The sequence below is a fragment of the Microchirus variegatus genome, assembly GCF_963457635.1.
Source record: "Microchirus variegatus genome assembly, chromosome: 7".
NCBI classification, from domain to species: Eukaryota; Metazoa; Chordata; class Actinopteri; order Pleuronectiformes; family Soleidae; genus Microchirus; species Microchirus variegatus.
The window spans coordinates 1,155,141-1,170,396 of NC_139808.1; the positions used below are offsets into that span (position 1 = coordinate 1,155,141).

Consider the following 15,256-nt stretch of genomic DNA (forward strand, 5'->3'; position numbering starts at 1 on the left):
CCCGAAGTGACATGAGAAAAAAAAAAAAATTGCAGAAAAAAAAAAAAAAATTGAAATCTCGAGTTTCAAAGTCGAGATCTCGGGTTTCCCCAAAAAATCTGAAAAAAAAAAAAATGTTTTTTCAATTTTTTGGGAAACCTTGAAACTCGAGATTTTCTTTTTTTCGTCTTTTTTTTTTTTTTCTCATGTCACTTCAGGGCTCCGTAAAAAACAAAACTAGCAGTGACAAAATTATTTAGTGATCTGAAATAACTACAAAACAAAACCAACTAAAACTATACTGAATTGTAGATAAATTCAGCTTCGTCTTTGTTCTGGAATACAGACCATTTGAAGTTTTACTGTAGATTTATGTACCTGTAGGCAGAGGCGCTTCTAGGGTTTGTAGGGGCCCTAAGCAAAAACTCCCAGGGGGCCCTTCCTTCCAACCAGTGTTCATCACCATTAAGTTACAAATAATCTGACACCAATGAAAAATGTATGAGTTCAAAATATTTTTTTTCCAAAATGAATGAAATAACATGGAAAAACCTTGTAATTAAAAAGTATGTGAAAATATAAATGTAAAGAACAATAAAATACTGTAAATAGCTTCTAAAAAAAACTATATAAACCTCGTAAAAAATACATTACACTGTAAAGAACCCACATTATAAAACAATATAAATATATAGAACAATAAAATGATAGATATGCCAATAATCCTCTTCATTTTCCAACTTGCAGAACGATAACTTCACAGAGGTTAAAGTGAGGTGGGGCCTAAAGAATGAAATTAAAAGAATAACTTTGTGTCACTCTTTCATCCTTTTCAACGTCTATAAGTCGAGGCTTTCTCTTAATACCTGAAAAACTAAGACAAGGACAAAAACAAAACTAAAACTTGTCAATTCCTGAAAAAATAAACACGACTAAATCATTTGTTGAATGAACTAAAACTAAACTGAAATAACAAAAAAGCCAACTTAAAAAAACTACATAAAAACGAATGAACATTTCAAAACTATAAACCTTGCTAGAAACCTCACATTTGTTATTGATGAGCAGACGGCAGAGATGTGCACAGTCATTGTTGGATTGATATGTTGAGATTACTGGCAGATAACAGATGACACTGTGAGTGCTCGTGCCAGACAATACAGTAACTCTCTGACTGCTTTTAACTGCTTTATTGCTACGAGAAAGCTGAATGCAGCTTCTTTCTTCAGGAGCTTGATTGGATTAAAAGTCTTGATATGGCAGGATTTGGAGGAAGTATCTGGCACATTTACATCTGCTCATCAATTAATGCATTAAAAAAAACAAAAAAACAACCCTCTTCGGTTCATTTAAAGCTCTCGAAAGTGAATGCAGTCGGATACAGATGCCGTCCTTTCTTTCAACAGTTGCTAATTTATAAATCGGTGCAGATGGCACAAGGTGCCGTTCACAAATTAGATTGTTCAGCACCGTTCAAATATGGCAGTGAGTCAAAAGATCAATAAAGACTCACAGTTTTCATTAGTCTGACGCTTCTGGAGCTGAGGTGCAATGTTTTGCGAAATAACCTTTAAATCCGATGATCAAGTTTTTTTTTTTTTTTATAGGCTGGCAGAACATCTGTTAGTAACGGGTCAGGAATCATCAAACCGTTTTAATCAGGAGAGACGATAGTGAATGAAAGAAATGAGTTTATTTCCGATTGAAATGAATAATGTCTTTAAAAAAGAAAGGTGTTAAAGTCGACGGCAGCAAGTGAATGATCTGAATAATGGATCTGAGAAGACGAAGAATACTGAGGCAGAAAGAGTCGACATGTTTTAACACAGGACACAGGGTTGTGGCAAAGATAAGGCCCCTTTTCCACTGTAGTTCCAGCTCGACTCGCTTCGTCTCGACTCTACATAGTTTATCTTGGTTTTCCGCTACAAAAAAAGTACCTACCTAACGTGGGCGGAGTCATCGCTGCACGACTGACTCGTGACTTGTAAAGTAGTTGTTTTCAGTGTAATTGAATCATTAGAATCAGTAAAAGCGGACCTAGACCGGAAGTTCCTATTAACGCTGTTTTTTTGGTGTGTATCTGCGTCATTACCTTGTTTATGAAGCCCTGAAGGTTCTAAACAAACAGTTCAGCCACTGCTGAGAACACTGTGTTTTATTGTAATCTCGGGGCTCAACGAGATCTCTGAAAAAACCCGTAATAGTTACGTAAACAGCATTTCTCCTGAACAGCAGATCCTCCTGCTCCGGGCACTAGTCCGGGCACATCCGGTTGCGTACATTGAACCGCAGAAGAAGAATAACGTCCGTTGTGTTTCACAAGCGACAGTGTCTTCTGACTCTGGGTCTGACTCCGGGTCAAAGGTCGTCAAAGGGACTGCGGCGGGGAGTCGTGAAGAAGCTATTTTTAAACACTGTTAAAACAATGATTTGATAATGAGGAGCAGTGCATCCACCGTTCCAGAGGGGGGAGCTGGTGTGCTGGATAGTACTGGCCAATCACAAGACTCGGTCTTCTGGGGGTCAGAGTTCACTCTGAAACATCGCGGCTGACGAACAGCGTCAGAAAATAGGATTTCAATTGGCTCGTTTACAGCAACTAGGAGGTTTTTGAGCATAAAAACAAGTTAATGTATGTAAGTAGACCTCCATAACTAACATATATGTGCAACAGGACCACTCTATGTGAGCTTTAATAATCAGTACTTCCTCCATGACTGGAGCACAGACCCTAAATATACCAGACTCCTCTTTTAAATACTGAGATTTTAGACATTTGCCTGGTAAATTGCTGGAGATTAACCCACTTTTTTTTAGGATTGTTAAGTCTTTTTAACCAAATATACAGTTCGCATTGTTCGACTTGATTCTTATGTCAGGCAGCACTGACCAATCGGTGGCCGGCAGTCTGGTGACGTTACGAATAGTATCGCCTCAGCTCGCTTGTAAACCTTGCCAGAACAGGTACTAAAAAAGTACCAGGTACCAGGTACGCGAGTGGAAACGCAACTTAACCGTGCCGAGGCCAGGGGGGAGACAGAAATCTCCTTAATAAGCAACCATTGTGTATCATCTTCTACTTAACAATAAAACCATAATAAATAAAAAAATAAAAAAGCAAGCATGAGGTTTTGGGTCTGATGAAATTTGGTGGGAGGTTTTCCTGAGACATAAAACATTCAGATACCATCATTCTTTTGTGCTTTCCGGTGTCACCAAAACGGCCATTTCCATTTTCCGCAGCGACGTCTACGAGCTACAAAGTCAGCGTTGGCCTATTTGTGTCTAGCGCTGAAGTGAGAGCAGCCCCTGAGATGACTAAGACTGATTAGACTGCTGTAACCAGCAGCTGCACAGCACAGACTCATGAGCGCGGCCCTGCTCCCTAATGGCTGCAGTTCTTCAGCCGCGGTCGGACGAGGAGTGACCGAACAACTGTAAAATGTCTGGATGTTTATTCACATGAGCAGATTCCTCACACGTTTTTCCCCTCGTCGCAAATGGATGAATAAAATACCTCTGGAAGTCGTTAGGTGATGTTCATATAAGCTTTAATTTGTCTTATCCACCACATTTAGTATAGAAAATGAAGACCTGAGCTCTTCCTGGTTGAGCTCGTATCTGATAAAATGGTGTAATGGAGCCTCTTTACTGCAGACAGCACTAGGAGGATAAAAGCATTTGCTACGCCCAGATATTCCTCTGCTGCAAAAGCAGCGGAATGCTGCGTGAAGCTCGGCTGCACTCACAATAATATTCATTATGGGACAATCACACCTTTATGAAAAAAATGCCAATGTTTGAGGATTATATGAGTCGCTCTCCTTCTATCAAGCCGTTAATTTAATCCTGTAGTCACGCATTTTAGTCTTTTGAGGGAAAATCCTGGAAAACAACTGCACATTTAGACACAAACACAATGTAAAATCAACATTCCATGTTTTGTCCTTGGCCTAGGGAAACCAGGAGTGTGTGTGTGTGTGTGTGTGTGTGTGTGTGTGTGTGTGTGTGTGTGTGTGTGTGTGTGTGTGTGTGTGTGTGTGTGTGTATTTGTGAACTGGTAGAACAGGGGACTTCTGTGTCGTTACACACCAACAAACAGGGGGCCCATGTTGTAAAGTGGACATTTTTCAGGTCCCCTCTTTGCAATTTGTATGTGTGTGTGTGTGTGTGTGTGAACCAGTAGAACAGGGGACTTCAATGCTGTTACACACCAACAAACAGGGGACCCATGTTGAAAAGGGGACATTTTTCAGATCCCCTCTTTGCATTTTCTTCAAACACATTTAAAAAGAATATTTGATTTGAAGTAATATATAAATAAGGTAAAATTCCTTTAAAATAAATTTTCTATGCCATTGTTTTTATTTATAGATGACCAGTCAGTGAAAAACAACAGTCCTGTTAGCCTGGTTAACATGTGTGTGTGTGTGTGTGTGTTCAAACAAGTGTAGCAAACAAAATAAATGACAACAACAAAAAAACAACTTACCGAATCTCCAACCTGAAAACAGAAGAAAAGAAAGGTGAAACAAAATGGCTTCTCTCTCCTACGTCTGCTACCTTTTCAATTTAACTTTAACCCAAAACATTACTACAATTATTATTCATCTTAAATGAACAAAATCTCTCAAAAGCAAAGATCAATCTACATCTACTTACTGCAGCTTTCAAAAATGGACTTAAATATATACCAGTTAAATATATACCACTTAAATACCAGGTTCGGGATGTTTTTTGTATTCCAGACACCCTCACAGTTTGCCACCTGGCAGCTGAAATCCTTCCCCTTCTCTCAGTTTAAATTCTCCTGAGGGAAACATCTGGTTCTTGTGCTGGTAAAACCTTAACTACTGAGCTTTATTGCTGAGATACTGGCTTTAAAAGTAAAGATATCACGAGTTTCAGACACTTCTTTCGACACACAGCTAAACCACTTATTTTGGCCCCGGTTTATTAATGTCTCTGGCTCTAAATCTGGGTCAGCGCAGTTTAAACTTGAAAACAATGACATTGCACAACAACTGTAAGGGGCAAAAAAAAAAGATGAAACAGTTTTTCTCGTCAGCACTTGAACTCGAGCAATCGGTTAGCGTAGGAGAATTAATTAAACATTAAGTGTGACAACGCTGCCTTTAACTAAACAAGCAAAAGAGCAACATAGGTTAGCGGAAAAGGGAGGAATTTCGTTCATTTTTTACAGTGTGCACCATTTTATTAGCATGCCTCGCATGTCACTACACACAAGAGAGGCTTTTGTATCTCATTGCGCACACACACACACACACACACACGCACTCAGCAAAATCTAAATATAGAGCAGCCGCTTCAACGACTCCTCCAGGTTCCATCCAGTTCCAATCTAATCCCGCCTTCCCTCGTCTTTGTTCTCTGCAAGAATCCGCCCCTGGCCCGGGGAAGGGGGTTTGTGCTGTTTGCTGCCGCTAATATCCCATCATCCACCTGGGGGATCTGTCATCAGCTGGCCAGTTAACTACCTGCCTGCTCCTGCTCTGTCACCTCTTAACTGCTGTCAGCTCGGCCACCGCTGAGGCCACGTCACCTTTACTCAGCTGCACCGCATGCTGCTGCTGCTGCTGCTGCTGCTGCTGTCAGCTTTAGTAAAAGAGATAGAAACTATACCTTTTTTAATCCACTCTTTTAATTTAATTTCCCGTCCACACAGATCATGGCGTGGGCCACTGACAACAGTGACCTTTCGGTCGTGGTGCGCTGGTTAAGATTGGGGTGCTGTGGGGGCTTAGTAGGGGGGTGGCTGTTAGTAAGCACAGGCACTGACCTTCAGCTTTACTTCCTCCCACAGACAAGGACTGTCTCTCTGTGTCAGTCCTGTCAAGGCAGCGTTGGGGATTAATAGGAGAAATTGGGCCCCATCCCAACCCCCTTTCAGATTACATGCATCAGTTACTTTTCTCGCGTTAGCCGTTTTTGCGGATGAGCCGCAGTCCTGTCACCGTGACCAATTCTATCTGCCGCTTCAGTTTCTGACTTTAAAGGACTCATATTATACCCTATTTCTGCAAGTGAACCAAGTTCCCCTGGTGTCCTAATGAACATGTCTGTGACATGCTTTGGTCAAAAAAATACCTTAAGGATGAAGCACCACAGCAGTTCAATCACTCTGAACAAAACAGCCCTGTTCAGAACGCTCGCTTTTGAGCGTCTGTCTCTTTAAATATGCAAATGAGACACAGGAAACTACGTCAGCGTCACTGAGGCTAACGGCAGCTAACAGCAGTTAGCATTTGGAAAAGCCGTCATTATTGACGTCATATATAAAATGTATCCACTGGACACATAAATCCTCTGAGGCTGGAAGTTTGTGTAGAACTCTGTGCTGCACTGTGCAGACAAGAATAGAAATCTTTAAAGACTTCCACACTTGCGTTTTTTAGGGACAAAGCGGAGCTCCGCGAGACAACAATTCCAGGAATGCCTCGTTGTGACGTAGCAATGAGTGCGGAAGTCAACATCGCATGTTTTATCTCCTGTACTTAGACTGAGGAGGACCACAAAAACATGACTGAGTCATCTTCCCAAATATAAGTATTTAAATGATTAAAAAGTTGATTTTGCATAATAAGGGTGAATTCCAATTCCTTGCTTAACCCTCAATCTCAAAAATGCTCTCCCTCTAGTGCAAGTTCTGTCCCGATTCTCAGAAAAATTAAGTTGAGGGGCAAGTTTAAGGGCTGTATCGCCCTCAATATTGAGATTTTCCAAGACCACCCTTGGGAGCAAGGGCTACCCAGAATGCATTGCGTGTTTTGACATAACAAAGATGGCGCCAAAAGCAGCGAAACTAGTACGCTACAAATGAAGTATTTTCTTTGTTAATAGAGATATAAAAATGATGAAAACCATTGTATTATCTTAGTTTAGGCCCATATTATGGATTACTGACGTCATTGTTGCGTAACATTTATTCTTATTTGACGATCTTTTGTCAATAGTCGGTCGGTGTGGTTTACTTTTCAATAAGTCGTGGTGTGTGGTAACTGTCAGCTGAATATTTGTATGAGTATCATCTTATAACTAACTGACAACCTAATAACTTGACTGACAAACGGATCAGAATAAATAATCCTGACGTAAATGTCTTCTTCTTCTTCTTCTTTTTTGGAGTTGACAGACTGGAGGCAGCGTTCGCGTTATTCTGCCCCCTACAGTCTGAAGACGTATCTGCATTTAAGGGGTGTCCCATTTCTAAGTGACAAAATAACAGTTAAGATTAAGGGTTGAGTTTGAGGGTTAAGATAGGAATTGGAATTGCCCCTAAGTCTCCTTTAAGTTCTGAAGTATCTTGGGTTATTTTTGCAGTATTTTATAGATTTAGGTCTTTAGTCTGTGATTACGTGAGAGGGGAAAGTGTCACACACTGACATCCAAGCTGCTGGATTTCCAGGCGTGACACTATACCAGTTGTGTTCCAGCTGCTGGCGTTTCATACTGACAGTGCCCAGAGCTGTGTGTGTGTGTGTGTGTGTGTGTGTGTGTGTGTGTGTGTGTGTGTGTGTGTGTGTGTGTGTTGACAGGCAGCAAATATCACCAGCAGCAGTGTAAGAGGAGTAAAAGCACAGTTTGGGCATATATTTAATAACATTTTGGTGTGTCATTTGATGGATGTTGGTGGTTAGATCCAGTTTTCACCCCCCACTCGTACTCGTAAGACTTCCTACGACAGGATGCTCGGCGCCGTTGGAGTGTCGCTGCGCGGCACCGCTGTAGCACTAAGTACTGCTGTGATGCAGCTCTGCTGCAGCTGGTGGCAAAGTCTGATTATGTGCTCTATTAAACAGGAACTCTGGGTCTATGTAGCAGCGGTGGCTGTTCTGTGGCCAGCGCTAGCAGCGCACTCGACTTGACAGTTCACTCTGGCTGTCTTGGATTTAAGAGGCCATCTGGCCCACATCATTTCATAATGCATTAAAAAAAAACCGAACTGAATCATTGACCAGGAATTGGTGACTTTGGAAGCTTTCACACCCGAAGAGAATGTGGACTCAAAGCTGCAGGGATTATAAGAATAACAATTATATCCCAACCGTGCTCATTCGTCCTGCACAACTACCTTTCTTTGCCTTTATGAATCGATGATTTTAACGAGTGCTCTTTTTAAATCAATACTCAGATCACCCCCCTACACGTGTTATTGTTTTTTCCCTCCTCCTCCTCCTCCTCCTCCTCCTCTGTGCCTTGTGAGCGGTTACAGTGCTTGATCTCCGTCTGTGCTGATGCTGGGCAGCATCTCTTACTCTCGCGCTCTTAACGACTGCTCTGTGACTTGAGCTCATCCTCGCTTTAAAAGGATTGTTGGACGGGCGGAGAATCAATGTGGCGAAAAAAACCCTGAAAGGTCTGTTAATGTAATATGAGAGTGAAAAAGCATACAGCAAGAGACAGAGAGAGAGAGGTCGGCTATGGCACACGATCCGACTGCACCAGACCATGGGTTAAAGCCGGGCTCCCGCTAATGATACCTGTCAGTATGAATTAATATGTCAATCCGCTGTTGTTTGGTTCACGAAATGTCAGATTTTTCTCTGTTTCTCAAACCACAAAATGACCAAATCATCAAATGTCCTCTTTTTTTCGACCACAAGCCAAAGCAGTTTCAGTTGAACTGTCTTACAGCGAGATCCAAGAAGCTGGAAATCACAGCGCTTATTTCCAATTACACAAAACCACTCAAGCCGATGAAGCGGTCATCAAAAATAATAAATTGCTGCAACACTATTTTTTGAAGCACTCCGCTAATAGAATGAGATGCTTAGCTGGACCATGCAGTGGTACAGTAGAGAGAGAGAGAGAATCTAAAATGAACAACACCTTCTTTCACACCTCGCTGTGTCTGCAAGCTCAAAGTTAAGTCATTTTCACACCTATTATATTCCGGTAGAATCGATGCTAGAGCTGCAACTAACGATTATTTCAGTAATCGATTAATATGTCGATTATTTTCTCGAGGTCCAGAAAATGTTCAAAAGCGTTGATCGGTGTTTGTCAAACCTGGAAATGACGATATGATCTCGAATGTCTTGTTTTGTCCAACAAACCAAAATGATTCAGTTTCAATGATTTCTTTGTGACCATTGAGGAATCTGTTCAATGGAAAGTTGCAACATTCAGCCGGTCAGGGTTTGCTTTCACACTTTTGCACTTGAGTGAAATAAACCAAAGAAGAAGTGGGGAAAAAAGTAGATTCACATATGAATCACGATTCTGAATCGATTCATAAACTTCAAAAATCAAAAAAAAAAAAAAAAAAAAATGTAAGTGTCTATTTTTGAAAAAACACCCGTTTGTGTTATTTGCGTACAGTTTATTTTTGTAACTTCTGGGAGAAAAAGGCAGTTAGTCTAAGCTCTTATTTATGCGTTATTTTTTTGTACAGTAAGTAAGTTTTTATTTGTTTTGAATGAATAAATGTTTACTTTTGTCTCAAGTTCGCCTTTGTGTGATCACATTATCACATTATCTTATACAAACTGTATTGTTTTGATGCCATCATTTTCCTTTTACACACTATGCATTGTATAAATTTTCGATCGAGAATCGTTTGAATCGTGAATCGTATGAATTGAATCGGTTGAATGGAGAATCGATTTTGAATCGAATCGTGACCCTAAGAATCGGAATCGAATCGTGAGCCACCCAAAGATTCACACCCCTAAACCGAACCTTTTGAATGACGTATTCCCCCTCCTCGCCTGAGGCGGCGCTGCATCAAGAATTACTGAAGGAGACGACGAGACAAAGAATGAACAAGTAAACTGCATCCTATGGTTTATGTGAACATACAACACACACATATACGCTCAGACATTATTTTCTCCCGACGATCGTTCTACACAATGTTTACCCACAATGCCCTGCGTTGAAGCTAAACGAGACCTAGTTAGCTTCTTTGGTGCGGATCAGAGTAGAGTTGCGCGTTCACACCTAACCAAACAAACTTTCGATGCCGAACGAATTAGGATTCAAATTAGAAAATTAGGCTGGTGTGATTACGACTTTGGCAGAGGCGCAGCTTTTGAACAGGCAAGGCAGTCAACTACTTGGGGCCCCCGAGCCGATAGGGGGCCCCCCGACACTCGGAGCCTGAGGGCTGTTTTTACTGAAATGTGCAGTGAGCAGCCGCCTCCCCGTCCCCCTTAAACAACAATGGGCGATTTGCAATGACATCTCAGTAGGAAACCCCCCTAAAGGGGCCCCACCTCACTTTAACCTGTGTGAAGTTATCGTTCTGCAAGTTGGAAAAGGAAGAGGATTATTTACAGTGTAATGCATATCTTTTTTACTCAGTTTATATATGTTTTTTTCAGTTATTTACAGTATTTTATTGTTCTATATATTTATATTGTTTTATAATGTGGGTTCTTTACAATGTAATGTATTTTTTACTAGGTTTATATATACTTTTTTTTAGAAGCTATTTACAGTATTTTATTGTTCTTTACATTTATATGTTCACATACTTTTTAATTACAAGGTTTTTCCATGTTATTTCATTCATTTTGAAAAAAAGAAAATATTTTGAACTCATACATTTTTCATTGGTGTCAGATTATTTATAACATAATGGTGATAAACACTGGTTGGAAGGAAGGGCCCCCTGGGAATTTTTGCTTAGGGCCCCTGCAGACTCTAGAATCGCCTCTGGACTTTGGACAAAAAAAACTAAAAAATTCAAAAAACAAAAAAATGCCTCTTTAATAATTTACTGGCTCCCAAATCAACTCCTTTTTTTTTTTACAGCCTGACACATTTTATTCCAAAGACTCTCTGACATGAGTTTTACACACAACTGCCACGGGTGAGGAGAGGTCAGTTCACAGAACACTTTTGTGTGGATACAGATGAATTTGTCTGCCGCCGTCACAGGTGAAAAGGTTAGGGTTGTTGACCGGTGATGAGTCACCGCATCACGTTTGATAAGAATTGCTTCACTTTGGAGCCGAGAGAACCAAAGACGGAGTGAAGCGCGCAGACATAAAGATCACCGAAAGAGACATTAGCTCCAGTTTTCTATTTCCTTGTGTCAGCTAATATAAAACTCTCATTCATTATTGATGCGGTCGAGCCGTGAATTTCTCTGCTTTTCATTACTCAAGGGCAAAAACAGATTAAGAGATGTCAGGCATCTTTGCCTGGAGCTGACATTGTCCGGTGGAAGCAGCTTTTTGAAAACTTCTTATGCAAATTTCATTATCACTGTCTTTTTATTCTCTGCTTAAACTTTGTATGTTTCAGTTTATTGAAATCTTTATTTTTAGCTCGGCCATTTCACTGAGAGCTGCATTTTTTTTTTTTTTAAATGCTTATTGAAATCAATCAGAAAAGGGAAAAAATTTCAAACACTCAACACATTCAAAAGGACCTCTCCAACCGTTGTTCATTCATGGTCTCTATGGTGATGGCAGCATGGTCTCTGTGAGTGAAGGATGAATGTTGATCTTTTAATGTGCCACACCATGCTGCTGTGATTGCAGCTGCTTTTGAAAAAGAGGAAAAGAAAATGGTGCAATTTTTTTTTTGCACAAGAAACCTTTGGATTTGCATGGCAACATTGACTGCTTCCATATTTTATTTAGCTGTCTGCTGCTAAATGTCAAACTCATTTTAGTTCAGGGGCCAAATACAGACCAATGTGATCGCAAGTGGGCCAAACTGGTAAAATATTGGCATCATAACCTATTAAAAAAATCTATCTTTTTACAAAACACATTATGAACAACCTTGAGAAAATAAGTGCATTTTCAACAATTTTATGCCTAAGTTCAACTATTTAGCCACAGGTATCTGCAGCTGAAAAATACAGTATCTAATCAAAATATGAGGTTTTCATCCTGTGCGCTGGATTAAACCATTTGATGGGCCGGTTCTGGCCCGTGGCCCGTATGTTTGACATTGCAGGTGCACCCATGGTCATTTGCCAAGGTAATAATACACAACTCCTTATATGGACATCCTGGGGGTGTGTGTTTATAGGTCACATATTCAGGCTTTAAAAAATGCTTTTTATGTGTTGTTGAGTCAAAGTTATGATTCGTTTTATATCACATTTTTAGTAGTGATATAAAGTAGCAATAATTGTGCAGAAGTCACAACATGGACACATTATTATTTTATTTTTGTTCACAAAAACGAGCCAAGTGAACTTTGAACTGTGACGTATTTCCGAATTTCTCAAATTCAATCCGATTTTAAAAATGTTATTGAGTACTTTTGGCACATGTGTGTTTATATAGTTGTTGAAAATTAAAGAAGGAATGGATGTTTGGTATGAGCAGGTGACCTGGACCATGGTTACATGTGACCATGTGATTCATTGATTAAATAAGGGCTTTAATAAGCAGTTGAATAAGTCTAATTAGTAAAGTGGCTAATGATCGCACATCATGAAAAAGGACATCTTGCATTTTTCATCTTTCATGCAGAGATAAATGAAGTGGGCAGCAGCAGATATTGGTGACCTTTGACCTTTGGCCTCCGGCTTTAAGCATTTCCACCTCACTGACCTTCTTCTCTATTATTTAATCAATAGCTGGACAACCTGGATGAGCAGGCTGCACAGATCAGAAGAGAACTGGACGGACGTCTTCAGATGGCAGATCAGATTGCCAGGGTGAGTCAGGGTCTCCGATTGTTCGTTATGTGCTTCATACGGTGCAACGTCAGCGTGAGGTGAGCTACCACCCCCCGCAAATGAGTCGTAACAGTTGGGTTTTTTTCTTGCATCAACAGGGCGGGAAGTTCCCCAAGTTTGTGTCCAAAGAGATGGAGGCCATGTACATCGAGGAGCTCAAGTCCTCAGTGAATCAGCTGATGGCCAACCTGGAGAGCATGCCCGTGTCCAAGGGCGGAGAGTTCAAACTGCAGAAGCTGAAACGGGGACACAACACGTCCATCATCGACATGGGCCAGGAGGACGAGAACACACTGTCCAAGTCGGATGTGGTCCTGTCCTTCACTCTGGAGGTATGGTACCTCCGGTTTTAGGGGAGAGAGAAGTGCGGTAATCATTAAGCTTCACAAAGTTTTAGCAATTTTCTGAGGCCAAACAGAGCAAACTCCATCTACCTAAATGAGAACCTATAAAGCAGAGCTGCCGACAACTTATCTTCAGCGTCAGACTAAGTATAGACGCAGATCACAGGGAGGCTGTTTGGAGGCTTGAACAGATGCTGTGTGAAGAACAGACTGACACACACACACACACACACACACACACACACACACACACACACACACACACACACACACACACACACACACACACACACACAAACCCATTCACCTGCACCTTTAACGAGGAACGTGAGTCATCTCGTTACCAGCGTGTCTGAGATGAGTTATCACCACAGAACGAGGAGCCATTACACCTCATTCCTTATGATGCGCTGCTATTTTTAAACATTCGGAAGTACGCCGTGCGCAAAAGGAATATCACACTGTTTTTTTTATTTCATGCTCCTTAACACGTAAAGTAGGCAAAACAATTCGGAACGTCCAGCCCTCAGAGTGGTTTGCACAATAGATTGGCAGGTTGTTTTTTTATGGTCTGGGTTGACAATTCCAATTTTGACAATTTTTTAAAGTTTGTTTACTCTGTAACTGATTTGCTGCGGCAGCTGCCAAGAAAAATGAAGGTGAAATCAGCTGTGAGTCCTTTGAAATGTTCCATCCCTGTTGATAACTATTTAAAAATAGCATCATGGTGACATTCAGAGACACGTGGTTTGAGACCATGCGTTAGGTTTGATGTGGTAAATTATGCCTCATTGGAAGGGTGGCTGAATGTTTTAAAGGGGACATATTATGCAAAATCTACTTTTTAATCATGTTAATACTTCTATTTGGGGCTCTGGAGGCCCTATGAGGATGCAGAGTGTGAAAAAAGATGACTTACTCATGTTTTTGTCGTCCTCCTCAGTCTAAGTACAGGAGATAAAACATGCGATGCGTTGACTTCCGCGCTCATTGCTACGTCACAATGAGACATTCCTGGAATCGTTGTCTCGCGGAGCTCCGATTTGTCCCTAAAAAACACAAAAGTGCAGGTGAGGGCAATAGTATCCGGAAGAGCGGAAGTCTGGGAAGTGTTCTATTCTTGTCTGCACAGTGCAGCACAGAGTTCTACACAAACTTCAAGCCTCAGAGGATTTATGTGTCCAGTGGATATATTTTACATATGATGGCAATAATGATGGCTTTTCCAAATGCTAACTGCTGTTAACTGCCGTTAGCCTCAGTGACGCTGACGTAGTTTCCTGTGTCTCATTTGCATATTTAAAGAGACAGGCACTCAAAAGCGAGTGTTCTGAACAGGGCTGTTTTGTTCAGAGTGATTGAACTGATGTGGTGCTTCATCCTTAAGGTATTTTGATCAAAGCATGTCACAGACATGTTCATTAGGACACCAGGGGAACTAGGTTAACTTGTAGAAATAGGGTATAATATGAGTCCTTTAACCTGTATTTAAAGAGATGGAACTTGTGCTTCCCAGGTGGTGATCATGGAAGTGCAGGGACTGAAGTCTCTGGCTCCCAACCGCATCGTCTACTGCACCATGGAGGTGGAGGGAGGCGAGAAACTCCAAACCGACCAAGCGGAAGCATCCAAACCAACGTAAGGACCTCATCGTGGACACACACGCGAGCAAAAACACAACAAATGTGTTCTTATTCCTACTGTTCAGGCGTTTGAGACATAAATAAATCATTAGTAAGACATGAATAAGACATCATTAACACTTCTACCATCACCCATATTCCTCATAACACCCCTCCTCACTGTATTTATATAATGGTCTCCTAAGACATCTTCACACTTCTTGTTTTGCCACAACGATGCCATCATCACAGTGAAAAGAAGCATTTCTTTTGTACTGTACACGTCGACATGTTTTTCAGTATTTGACAACAAAATAAGAGTAAATGAAACATAAATGGAATGAAAATACGACTGATTTAAAGCTCCGGATGCCTCTGATCCCTATAAATCAAGAGAGCTTTTATGAAGGGAGTGTGAGAGGAGCATGAATGAGAGAAGGGATTATGTGTGTGTGTGTGTGTGTGTGTGTGTGTGTGTGTGTGTGTGTGTGTGTGTGTGTGTGTGTGTGTGTGTGTGTGTGTGTGTGTGTATGTGTGTGTGTGTGTGTGTGTGTGTGTGTGCGCGCCTGCAAACACAAACATAAATGTGATCGTTGTACGACTGAAGACTTCACTGCAGGTTATTTGCCTGCAATAAC

General features: G+C 41.0%; 1 protein-coding gene across 8 annotated transcripts in view; it reads left to right on the forward strand.

Annotated features, from left to right (window-relative positions):
* The window catches only part of cadpsb (Ca2+-dependent activator protein for secretion b), a gene marked incomplete at both ends in the record, with an annotated part of 86,501 nt that overhangs the window by 26,469 nt on the left and 44,776 nt on the right, over positions 1-15,256 (forward strand). For all 8 annotated transcript variants that reach the window (XM_083892688.1, XM_083892692.1, XM_083892689.1 and 5 more), the window contains 3 exons: positions 12,551-12,631; positions 12,751-12,984; positions 14,513-14,634. In XM_083892688.1, the coding sequence (XP_083748814.1) occupies positions 12,551-12,631; positions 12,751-12,984; positions 14,513-14,634 (437 nt within the window). The remainder of the gene's footprint in view (positions 1-12,550; positions 12,632-12,750; positions 12,985-14,512; positions 14,635-15,256) is intronic.